Source organism: Alosa sapidissima, chromosome 14 (genome assembly GCF_018492685.1).
Source record: "Alosa sapidissima isolate fAloSap1 chromosome 14, fAloSap1.pri, whole genome shotgun sequence".
NCBI lineage: Eukaryota > Metazoa > Chordata > Actinopteri > Clupeiformes > Clupeidae > Alosa > Alosa sapidissima.
In genome coordinates this window covers 12,278,835-12,291,421 of record NC_055970.1, presented here as the reverse complement: position 1 = coordinate 12,291,421, position 12,587 = coordinate 12,278,835, and the positions used below count along the sequence as shown (strand labels likewise).

The window sequence follows — 12,587 nt, the reverse complement described above, 5'->3', positions numbered from 1 at the left end:
ACCTGCATCAGGAAGTGCAACACTTGGTGATTTCAGTGACCTTATAGACAGGCTATGTAAAGGTGTGAGATGGATTTACTGATTCAAATACAGCAGCAGAGATAATTCAGGTACTTGGAAAATTTGCTTTGTAACAGAGGTGTGGCCTTTTCATACAGTGGGCTTTAGCGTATACATTTCCTTTTTTTATCCTAGAATAATCCACAGCACTTCAATGTACTTGTACTACTACACATAGTTTGAGATTGTTAATGTTCGATTTCTAATTTTGTAAAGATTTAAGTCTAAATAAGACATAAAATAAAGACACTGAGAATCACTGGGCTGTTAAAATTGTATTACTTGTACTGTAAAATGTCTATGTGATCTTTTTTATGGTACCATAACAGTAGCACATAGTACAGTGGTAAAGATCATAAGCAACAATAGACATCTATGTATTTTGCCTAAATAATGTACCACAAACATGATAAGACAATGTATATATTTAAATGCATGATATCTAGACCCGCAATCACTAATAAAAGGCACACATTAGCCAGCACTCATCTTGTATAACGTAACTTCCTTATTATTTGATAACATTTGCCAGATCTTTATTGAAGAAGCACAAATTATAAATGAAAGTGTAAAATAGTCTTCAGTTGAGAATACAGTTAATTTGAAAAAATCAGACACAAATATTTAGCCCCTTCTGGCGCTCCAATGCCCAATGTCCACATGCAATTTAACCTTTGCGTTAGGGTCACTTGACCTAGTAATGAGGTCAGCTGTGTTGAAAGGTCAGCGGGACAGAGTGGATAGATAGAGATAGATAGATACTTTATTGATCCCCAGGGGAAATTCAAGAGAGTGAAATGTGTTCATCAGACATTTATTTATGAACCCAGATAATGTTCCTTAATTTTTTTCAGACACACCCAGTGGAACTAACTGAAATAGTAACCTAAATCAGTATTCTGAATTTAGACTACTAACTTTGGTGAAAAAATCCAAGCATTGTCAAAGTGATGCTGTCTGTTTTCTACTTCCCTGTTTTATTTGCATATCATACACATACTGACCAATCCAATCAAACATTCCCTTGTCACATCCAGCATGCTCCTGTCCTTAGATGGGCCACCCTATTGTTAAACTCTATTCTGCAAAAGAATGTCTCTATTTGGGTCAAACCACACACTGCTCTCTGTCTCCTCTCTCTGTCTCTCTCTCTCTCTCTCTCTCTGTCTGTGTATGTCTCATTCTCTCTCTCTCTTTCTGTCTCTCTTGCATGCGAGTCTTCACAGCCAGACATCCACAACAGCAAATCTCCAGTGGCCTGCCGTTTAGTTCTTAAATTATACCCTCTGTCAGTCCCCTTGCTATTCACGTCAGCACGGTATTTTTGCCTGGAGCAAAGCCTTTCATCTCGCCCCATACTCTGAATACATGGGCAGTTCACTTCAAACATCCATCCTCAAAAAGGATGATGTTCATCAATATAGAAAGACACAGAGAGAGAGAGAGGAAGAGAGAGAGAGAGAGGGAGAGGTGTTAAGGTTCCAACAACAGAAACAGCTGAGAAAGAGAAGGGAAGAGAAAGAGAGGGGGTGGGGTGGTAGGCGTTGGGGTGGTAGGCGTTGGGGTGGTGGACGTTGGGGTTCCAGCAACAGCAGCAACAGCTGGAGAGAAGGTCTCAGTTGTGAGAACAATCTTCTCCATCTGGGATGAGATCAGAGAGGCTTTCATAAATGGGCACACAATGGCTGTTTCCTTACAACCACATACACACACATAGAGAGACCCTCTCTCTCTCTCTCTCACACACACACATACACACACATAGAGAGACCCTCTCTCTCTCTCTCTCACACACACACACACACAGAGAGAGAACCTTTCTCTCTCTCTCTCTCTCTCTCTCTCACACACACACACACATACTGTAACACACACATTCTCTCTCTCTCTCACGCACACACACACACATGGAGAGAGACCCTCTCTCTCTCTCACACACACACACACATACACAGCTCAAGCCATATGAGATCATATGTTTTGGATAGCAGGGCCAGACCACTGCTGTGATCACACATTTGGACTGAGGATAGGCCAGTGTTCCACCTCAACAGGGGCTTTCACAGATTAAAGAACCCAATCTGAGATATCCAGTTCAGCTTTGTGACTTTGTCAAAGACAAGTAAATGATTCAGGAAACCTGATCTGTGCACAGCAACCAGATCATTACAATTGGCACTGCATTTATTGATGAGGACCACTTTCTGAGTTTTATAATTAATGATGTAGGCCTACAATTCAATTTAGCTTATAAGAAAAGTTTTTATATATATGTATTTGCAGGATCAACACAGTCTAGGTAGGACAGGCCTATTTGTTGTCTAGGTTTTGTTTTCCCAACGGAATGCTTCACTTTGTCTCTTTAACAGCAGGCGTCCACCCAAACCACAGCGGGAAAGCCTCGCTGTGGTTACGTCACGTCCACTTTCTATCAATACGAACAACTCTCACACTAGTTTACATCTGCCTTCAAACTGGGATTGAAACTAACGGGGCACTGGATTGGATTTTCAGACCTGAAGACAAGTTTTGTAAGTATTTTCTGGAGTATGTCAGGATTTCATCTGACTTTTATTTGAAAGATAGGACCTACCTATTTTAGCCTACCTGAGTTTCATGGTTTTACTTTGTCATAGCCTATGTAAGCAATGCAAGTATAATGTTTTTGAAACATTATGTTGGATTTTTTTTTTTAAATGACCATGGGGGTCATTATGTTTTAAATTAGTAGCCTACAATAGCCTCTACACAATCAAAAGCAATATGGGAAATGTAATCAGCATATTTGTTTTTGAAAGTGACGATACATGAGTGATCTTCAGCAAGGATGCTACAAAAGCCATTGAGGATTTATTTAGCATATTTGGCACGAGAACTTCACTGATTGATGCAAGTGAAAGGTGAATTGCGTGTGGATTTTGCGGGAAATAGTTAGTTTTGTAAGTCAATGTATTATGTCACAGCAAGTTTGTTTAGCTATATCCATCTGTTCCAATCATTGTCAACTGCGTCTAATATCAAGCATAGCCTATAACAATTTCGGACAGACTGGCCTCAGTTAAATCATGGCTATTAAATGACATGGTAATAGCCGCAGCCTACAGAGCCTCTGTTGTGAGGTTTGGGTTGCTTCTACATGAACAGAATCAGTAGGTAGGCTAACTAATGTTGTCACAAAGGCCAGTGAGCAACATTTGAAGTGTGCATGCTAAGATTAACCTATTTTGCATGAATATGTTGTATGCATATGGATATTAGCCTACATTAATTTAAATATTTTGCAGAGGTTGCGGGAAAAGATTGATTGAAAACAGTTAAGTGCTATACGTTTGGCCCGTCTGTAGGTTCCTTTGTAGATTCCTTTGCTGCGGCTGCCCTTTGAACAACTTTGTTAATGCACATCGTTTCCAAGGTCACAGTCTCATAATCCTCTTGTTCCGCAGCCAGCAATTCATCTGCTCAAGACATGGCGAACCGACGCCTCCTGATGGCTGTTCTGCTGCAGTCACTTTTAGGGTGCCAGGCTGCTCCACGCTTTTCCAACGGCTTTCTTTACCACGATATCTTCAACAACAACGGCAACGGAGAAAGTATGACAATTTGCTTGTCTTTACAGATCGTGGATAAACCGCCTCTGCGCAATAGCCTACTCGTGAAATGTTCACATCCCTTAATAAACACAACATTCCACAACACTCATATATTACGCATATGGTAAGAAGCTCTTTCTGTGTGCATAGGGAAAGAAGCTGATGCATCCAGGATGCAGCATCAGCGCTTTTTGTCGTTCAGTGCACATTGAGAGATTTGACCCCTTCACTCTTTGTATGTGTAATTTACTTATTACGGACAAGAAACGTACATTATAATACTATAATTGTACTTTTTCATTCTGCTGTAGTGTAGCCCAAACCTACTAAACGTGAAGGGGGCTTCGTATTCCTCAGTGCCACAAAGAAGTTACCTTCTGAGTTACATGGCTACAGTATATCCTAAGGCTGTGTATAAAGTTATTGAACTAAACTGCATGTTATAGTACTCTTGAGAGATAAGCTAATTACATGTAACAGATATAAGAGGTTAAATTGGGAGCTTGAAATCTGATCTTGACATCTATCTATGTGTCTGTCTTCCTGCAGTTTCCTTCAGTGGGGTGCAGCTTCACGTGGAGTCTGAGCAGACGTCCGTGTTCACCTCGCGCGGGGCCAACGCCACCCTGCCCTGCCACTACTGGTACCAGCCGGCACTCATTGCCCCCCGCAGGACACGCGTCAAGTGGTCCTGGCAGCCGGCCGGTGGGGGGCACGAGATGGACGTGCTGGTTGCCATAGGTAACCGCCAGCGTACCTTCGGCGGCTTCAGAGAGCGAGTCCACCTGCGTCAGATGAGCGCGGGAGACGTGTCGCTCGTGATATTGGGGCTTCACCTCAACGACACAGGTCGCTTCCGGTGCGAAGTCATCGACGGGCTGGAGGACGAGAGAGTGACCATTGACCTTGGGCTGCGAGGTACACTGTGGCCAGCAGCTTTTCTCGAATGTGTAATAGAACAGAATGATTTGCAGACAGCAGTTTCACATCATCTCTCAGATCAGAACATGTCTTCACAACTTACTGCTTTGTTGGTGTATAAATTATGCTTATTACTATGCATTAAACAGACCTCTATTGGTCTTCATCATATTTGAGGAAATTAAAACAGGATCAGAATACAGCAATTTCATTACACTTCATTTAAATAAATGTTGATACAAAATATGAGCCAAATGTGCCTGTGCCTCTACAGGTGTTGTGTTTCCCTACCAGCCCCATCATGGCCGCTACCAGCTGTCCTTCTCCAAAGCGCAGGAAGCATGTGAGGAGCAGGGGGCCGTCCTGGCGACCTTCGACCAGCTCTACACCGCCTGGGAGGAGGGTCTGGACTGGTGCAACGCTGGCTGGCTGGCTGACGGCACGGTGCAGTACCCCATCACATTACCCAGAGTGCCTTGCGGGGGACTGGGCTTGGCGCCGGGGGTGCGCAGCTACGGGGCGAGACACAGACACCTTCACCGCTACGATGTGTTCTGCTTCTCCTCCTCTCTCAAAGGTCAGCCCATCTCCATTTATTCAGTTTCCAATTCAGGGTGAAGAAATAGTGCCAGAGTGGGGAAGTTGACTTGTTACCAGTTTAGTTAAGGGAATCATCACAGCTCCTCAGGAGTTGGACAATTGGTAGAAATTAGTTCTACTAAAATTAATTTCTTGATTCCATACCTTTGTGTTCAGACACTCCGCTTAGCATTTTAAAACAGTAACTCCCCCAGTGATGGTCATTACCAATCACTCATCAGTGAGTCACCCCCTAAGGCATTGCCCTGTACTGTATAAGTATAAGTATAAATACTCTTTTGATCCCATGAGGGAAATTTGGTCTCTGCATTTATCCCAATCCGTGAATTAGTGAAACACACTCAGCACACAGTGAGGTGAAGCACACACTAATCCCGGCGCAGTGAGCTGCATGCAACAACAGTGGCGCTCGGGGAGCAGTGAGGGGTTAGGTGCCTTGCTCAAGGGCACTTCAGCCGTGCCGACTGGTCGGGGTTCGAACTGGCAACCCTCCAGTTACAAGTTTGAAGCGCTAACCAGTAGGCCACGGCTGCCCCTGTGATGTCTATAATAGTAAAATCATATCTTCCTCTCCGCATGTTGTCCAGGGGAGGTTTACTACCTGCCGCATCCTCACAGGCTCAACTTCACTGAGGCCATCCAGGCGTGTCAGGATGATGGGGCCCACATCGCCAAGGTAGGCCAGCTGTACGCCGCCTGGAAGTTCACTGGAATGGACCGCTGTGATTCCGGCTGGTTGGCTGACGGGAGTGTGCGGTATCCAATCACATACCCTCGTCTGAATTGTGGTCCCTTGGTTCCAGGGGTGCGCAGTTTTGGGTTTCCAGCTCCCCGACATAAGCACGGCGTATACTGCTATCGAGCGGAGCAAGCCTCCACCTGTTTGTGAGGATGTGTGAAAAAGAGATTGCTGAAATGTTGTTAAAGGTGCAATATGTAGTTTCTGCCAAAACTGTTGCCAACACCTGTGTGGTTCTGAAGGCATGATCCCTCCGAATTCTTATACAATCTGTTTGTCTATATCAGGCCTTTTTATTATATATATATTTTAAACGATCTGGTGCTGTTTAATGTAAATAGATGCTTTTCCATAATCACCATCAGACCGATTGCCCTGCGGTACTGCCCTAAAAGCTGCCCAAATAATGCCACCCTAGTTTAAAAAAAAAAAAAAAAACATCTCGCCTCTTTTGCGATCAAGAAAGGAAGTTTAATTTAAGTTAAAAATAGCTAAAATTGATTGTTGTTTGTCACAGTGGCACTAAGCAAGTGATCAGATGCATAGCATAGTAAGACTTACAGTAAGTAAAGTGTAACATTACATAACATAAATAACATAAACAGATGTAACACTCTGTTGCTCGAAGCTGTCATGTACTAGAAAACAAGTTAATTGGCTAATCCCTTAAAAGTATCCTGAAAACATGGTTCTAATAGAAGCAGCTAACAACATAAACATGGTTCTATTAAGCTATGATTTCACAAGCTGACTGACGAATCTCCAACGAGTTTCTTTTGCTACTGACCCTCTTTCACTGGGCTTTACCTCAGTTGGCCCAGATAGGCCGGGGGGTAATCAGAGGGCCAAAAGCCCCAGACTGCTGACACTGAGGGAACCCTGAGAAGCCACCATCCAGCCCTGGAAGTGACAATAGGAACATTACTGTGTCTGGTATTGGCCTCTGGCTCAATAGTTTGGAATGGGGCTAATGAACACTCAAAAACACCTGAAACAAAGAAGCAGTATTTAGAGAATAGACACAAGAATTTTTCCCACTCTTGTTTCTCTATGGTTAGTTTACAAACATGGTTAGTTTTGACAACAAAAAACTGCATAATGCATCTTTAAAGGAGAAGGCTCTTTTGGTCCTCTCTGTAAGTGTGGTGTGAATGACCTGAAGACAGAGTACCTGTATATGAGCAGTGTATCGGCATGGCAGAGTTTTGGACTGGAGAGCATTTTGGTCTAGAACACTTATTTCTGCACATCGTGAGGCAGTATGCACGTCTACTGTGCCAGGGGTCCTGACAGGGGTTATCCACGGAGATGAATGAAAAGCTGTGTATTTTCTAAGCACAATAATCTACCCACTGTCTTTTAAGTACTTGAGCAGCAGTTAGCCAGTTATCCATATTTGGTACTGACCATATACATCATGTCAACTCATCATACTGTGCACATTTATTAAAGCTGTGGTAATATTATGTAACATTACAGATTATGTGTCAATAACTGTGCAACCATTTCTATGGTATTTTTGTTTAATTCATAGATATATTGTTAAAAGCATAGACAACACTTGTTAAAGAGTTGTAATAATGTTACAGAGTATTAGAGTCAGTATACTGTAGGGCTCTGAATCCTGTCCTTTTTATCTGCTGAGGGAATGTGTTAAAGGGTAAACAGTGTGCAAGGGTGAGTATAATTTTGCCTCTTAGAGAATCAATTTTTTTAAAAAGAACCTTGTTTTAAAATATACTTTACTCGTAACAAACTTGTCCCCACTTAAAGCTCAGACTTACTGTACTTATGACATTTTTCAATGGGCAAGATGCAGCTAGATTGCAAAATGTTACTGGGTAATGCATTCAAATGCTTATTCCTGAAAGACATTGCTCTGCTTGTTTAAGGACTTCAGTTGAGCTTTAAAGAAATTGTACAACTGGAAATGGCATGTGTGAAAATACTGTGTTGTATTAAGAGATGATCCTCACCACTGAAATACTGACAGAAATAGCAGATCCACAGTTTACAGGTGGCAAAAAGAAACACATCTGTTTTTTGATTGTGGTGTATGTGGTGCCTTTTCTTTTGTCTTTGAGTTTCATAGTTCTTGTCATTACTATTGTTTACTGTGTCACAATATTGTACCTCATAATTTCATATACTGTTTAACAGCAGGTGGGTGGCAGTAGTTTTAAGTAAAATAAATGTCTATTTTTAATATTCTATATTTTAAATATTCTTTCATTCTTTTAATTTGGTTGAAGAACTTTGCGTGTACACTGTGGTCCTCAGCCAAATGAAAGCACCCTCGGGCCAAACATGGCAACACACCATTCCGTCAAACAAGCCCTTCTGGGATCCTGACCTTTTTTGGCAGTAAAAGCTGAGATGGAGAATTTGAACTCACTGCCCTGTGGAGCTGAGTCTTGTAGGACCGCAGCATCCTGGACAAGCCGGGGAAGGAGCACTAGACGTGTCTGCGTTTGACTTTGACCAAACTGAGGGACGCTTGTCCCAAGGAGGGGAACGTACACACCTCAGACCCCCCACCCCACCCCACATACACACAAACACTCACACACACCAACCCCCCAGACCAGAAGGCCCTCATTCATCCTTCAGCATCCACTCCACCCATTGAGCAAACACAGACTCTGGCAATTATATCATTCCTCCATCTCAAAGAAGGCTTAGTAAGAGCACTGTGGCCTCCCTCAGATGTCGGTGAGGGTGGTGTGGTGTGGTGTGGTGTGATGTTTAAAGACAAACATTACCTGAACTGTTTTTCTAACCTCACGTTAATAAAAGACTAGTTCATATTAGACATGCCCGACTGAGTTTATTAGTCAATCTCCTATGCTGCAGTGAAGTAGAGTTTGTTGGATTTTTTTTCATTGAAACACCATGAACAACATGAAGGTGGAACTTAGTCTTTAATGCACAGCGCAAAAAAATCAATATATGGAATGTTTTTTTTTATTATGTACCCTTTTTTCTCAAAAAAAAAATCAGTTACTTGTCTAATGTATACAGTTGCATCTGCAGAACTCCAGTAAACACCGGTTTAGACATCAGAGCTAACATGAAGAAATTAAGAAGAGAAAAGGCCTCTAGCATCACTTCACTCTTTCCATATGGACCAAATGCATTGGGAGGTGTCACAGTCTTCAGTAAGATGGAGTAGAGAATGCAGGAGTGATGTCATTAACTCCTTTGTCCAGAGAGTATCATGTTGTGATGTTAAGATGTCTGATGACAGACAAACCCTCCATCATATCCAAAAACATATGTTTGGTGTGACGTATGTCTCTTTCGCTTCTGGTCTCATTGGGAAAGCACATCAGCAAAGCAAAACAATCAGGAATATGACAATGGCAAATAGCAATTCAAAACTAATAGCAACTGAGTAGTTATGGAAGTAGAAGCAGCTGTTTAGCGATGGCGGTGCACAGTCTGAGTACAGATACAGGATATGAAATCAGGCATCAGGGGGGCACTGCCTCCCGTTATCACTCTGAGCGACGGACAGAATGACACAAGCACTAGCCAATCAGTTAACAGAAGAGGAAGAATGGAAGCAGTTTCCACAGTTAAAGACTTTTTTTTAAGCCGGGTCTTCTGATACTTCTATTCTGTATAGAAGTGTCAGTAACTGATGCAAACAGAGTTGTTCAGGGACAGACGAGTCCCACGGTACTACTATGACCCGCACAGCGATTCTGTGAGACATTTAGGATAACATGCAAAGACAGAAAAGGATTTTAATGGAGGAACTTGGATGGAAAAACATGGCTGGATTTGTCCTCATAGTTTCTGTAGCATGTAACTCAGTAATGATAAGAAACACTTTTTGGTTTTGTAAATGAATTATGGTATGACATGTCATCGTATCACATTTCATCAGCAATTGGACAAATCCAGACAAGGTGTCATTCAAGTCCCACCATGGCGATAAATCAATAAATACATCACTTTTCACATTATGCAGATCAAATCTTCAAAATGATAGACATTCTCATATGAATCGGTGTTTGCTGCCGTTTCCCTCTGATGGTTCAGATGGTGTAATATTTTGTCTTCTCTAGTTCAAAATCTGCATGTATTTTATGTTTTTAGACAGACTGCAATTCTGAATGCATAACAGTCTGAACAAGAATAAATAGATGGTGGACTAATGATGTCCTATTGACCAATTTTGCACTAGCCCATTCAAAATCATAAACAAAGGAGAAGGTGATGTCACTGTCTAGAATGTAAAGTACAAGTCACAGCCCAGTGTATGTTGACCATAAAGTAAAGTTGGACTGGAATATTTACATCTGATGTAATAAATTCAACACAGAATCAGATTATTCTTTATCACTAGAGATGTCAAGTGATAATGATTCAGGGTGCACAAAAACATGCTGACAGTATCATAGTAAATAATGACAAATATTTTATGGGATGTTTCATGAAGTAGGGTTGTGGATTCAGTTGACTTTAACATCCATATAATGTCCAGTGTCTCGCTTGAAAATAATGGCTAATAAACAGGTACACTTCTAATGTGAGGACAGACTTCAAATTAAGCTTCTTAAAGGAAATGTTTGGTGTTTTTCAAACTAGGGTCTGTATTTGGATGATAACAAGTCTACGTTTTCGTTTGGGATCAAAACACATCAATTGGGGCAGTTTTGAGTATGTTCGGAAAATGTGTTTAATAACAAATAGCCATATAACTGAAGCTTGGGGGCAGTGTCACTCCATCAAAGTAAATCGGTCCTTTAAGCCCCTGACTAGGCTCAAAATATCATGACATGATACCACTGCAGATGAGTGTTTCTACATATGTGTGTGTGCGGTCAGTGCATTATCTTACTCTTCCTTACTGCAGATGAGTGTTTTTACATACAGTATGTGTGTGCGGTCAGTGCATTATCTTACTCTTCCTCCGGTTGCCACCATCTTTCGAGGATGAAGTCCGCTCAAGTCGATCACCGAACTCTCCTGCTATTGCATCCATTGACAGTAGTTTGTGGCACATTCGGTAATCAATTTATATTTTTGGTAATCGACTTTCGGGAATCAACTTGTATTTTGAGCGTAGACAGTGGCTTTAAGGAAAGACATAGTGACATTGCCCCCAAGCCACAGTTATATGCCTATTTGTTATTCAATGCATTTTCAAGTCTTACTCAAAGCAGCACGGATTGACGTTTGGTCCCAAACAAAAAAAATAGACTTGTTGTTATCCAAAAATTGACCCCAGGTTGTAAAACACCAAACTTCCACTTTAATTCAGAGATGCCACACTGGGGTATAATTCTATGCTAAGATCACTGTCCTCACTGATCACACATAAGTTTTACTAAATTTGTTACACACTGTGTAAAAATACTTTTACATGTACGTTGCCTATATTAATATCACTGCAATATTTATTGCTATGTTTAGCTCTCTGGAGTGTTAAATAGTTGTGTTCTGACGCCCAGCAGCTTTGTTGGCAGAGCACACAGCAGCACTGGTACATATTAAATAGGATTTAAATAGGATTTTCCATGTCTCTGTCAACTATGACTATGTGTTTCCATGTATATGTCAACTATGACTATGTGCTATGATGGAGCCATTTATTTCAGTTTGCGGGCCAACAACTACAACAGCCTGCCTCATGAAACACCCCAACCATGTATTAGGGATAATAACAAAAATCAAAAAATAAACAAAACTAAAACCAATAGAATCTTAAATAAATGTTCCCTTTTTAAATAGTCAAAGTCACAAGGTGATATTTTAATCCATGCGTTCAAGCAGATAGACAATGGATTCAAATCATTGCTATCTTTGGTGTCCTCAGCGTTTAAACCGTACAAAATGGCCACTTTGGTTGCTTGGTTTTTTTCTTAAGAGTCATTTATTTATAGAAAATAATTGTTATAAAATAACTATATGTTAAAATCTCTCTAGAGGGTCCTCTCCTGGCTGCTTAGCTGGATCTGTTGTGTGCCGCTTGCGATCGAGTCCTGGTGGATCTTTTCCTCAGCCTGAGGGTGGAGTTGGCTGCGGGAGAAGAGCGCGGCAGGAGGAATAGTCACATCAAGCGTGAGCTTTCAATCTGATTTCTTTTCAAATGGCACACAGAGTACACAAATGACACTAAATCCATGCACTCATACAGTGTAAAAGCTACGACGACATACGACGGCTGAAAATCATCACTCTGACAAACATGTGCTTGTGCTACTGTATATCTCCACAGTGCTAATAAGCCTGGCATAAGGCCAAACATGCGCTCATGCTATATCTCCACAGTGCTAATTAGCCTGGCATGAGGCCAAACTGTGTTTGTGCTACTGTATATCTCCACAGTGCTAATAAGCCTGGCATGAGGCCAAACTGTGCTTGTGCTACTGTATATCTCCACAGTGCTAATTAGCCTGGCATGAGGCCAAACATGTGCTCGTACTACTGTATATCTCCACAGTGCTAATTAGCCTGGCATGAGGCCAAACATGTTCTCGTACTACTTTATATCTCCACAGTGCTAATAAGCCTGGCATGAGGCCAAACTGTGCTTGTGCTACTGTATATCTCCACAGTGCTAATTAGCAAACATGTGCTCATGCTATATCTCCAGTGCTAATTAGCCTGGCATGAGGCCAAACATGTGCTTGTACTACTGTATATGTCCACAGTGCTAATTAGCC

The 12,587-nt window shown here is 41.7% G+C and overlaps 2 protein-coding genes across 3 annotated transcripts in view; one reads left to right on the top strand and one right to left on the bottom strand.

Annotated features, from left to right (window-relative positions):
* The window catches only part of LOC121682437 (aggrecan core protein-like), a 40,543-nt gene that overhangs the window by 11,010 nt on the left and 16,946 nt on the right, over positions 1-12,587 (bottom strand). Inside the window, exons 18-19 of one of the 2 annotated variants that reach the window (XR_006022558.1) lie at positions 10,705-11,940; positions 1,822-1,832 (exon numbers count right to left, since the gene is read on the bottom strand). Coding sequence is in view for 1 of the 2 variants with exons in the window: in XM_042062579.1 (XP_041918513.1) it covers positions 11,867-11,940 (74 nt within the window). In the remaining variant the exon portion in view is untranslated. Of the gene's footprint in view, positions 1-1,821; positions 1,833-8,814; positions 11,941-12,587 lie in introns of those variants that run through there. The other variant, XM_042062579.1, reaches the window with a different exon arrangement.
* On the top strand, positions 2,512-8,121 carry LOC121682457 (hyaluronan and proteoglycan link protein 3-like). Its single transcript, XM_042062619.1, has 5 exons — positions 2,512-2,591; positions 3,504-3,650; positions 4,200-4,568; positions 4,846-5,148; positions 5,759-8,121. Exons 2-5 carry the CDS (start codon positions 3,527-3,529, stop codon positions 6,058-6,060), a joined length of 1,098 nt encoding a protein of 365 aa, XP_041918553.1. The 5' UTR covers positions 2,512-2,591; positions 3,504-3,526; the 3' UTR covers positions 6,061-8,121.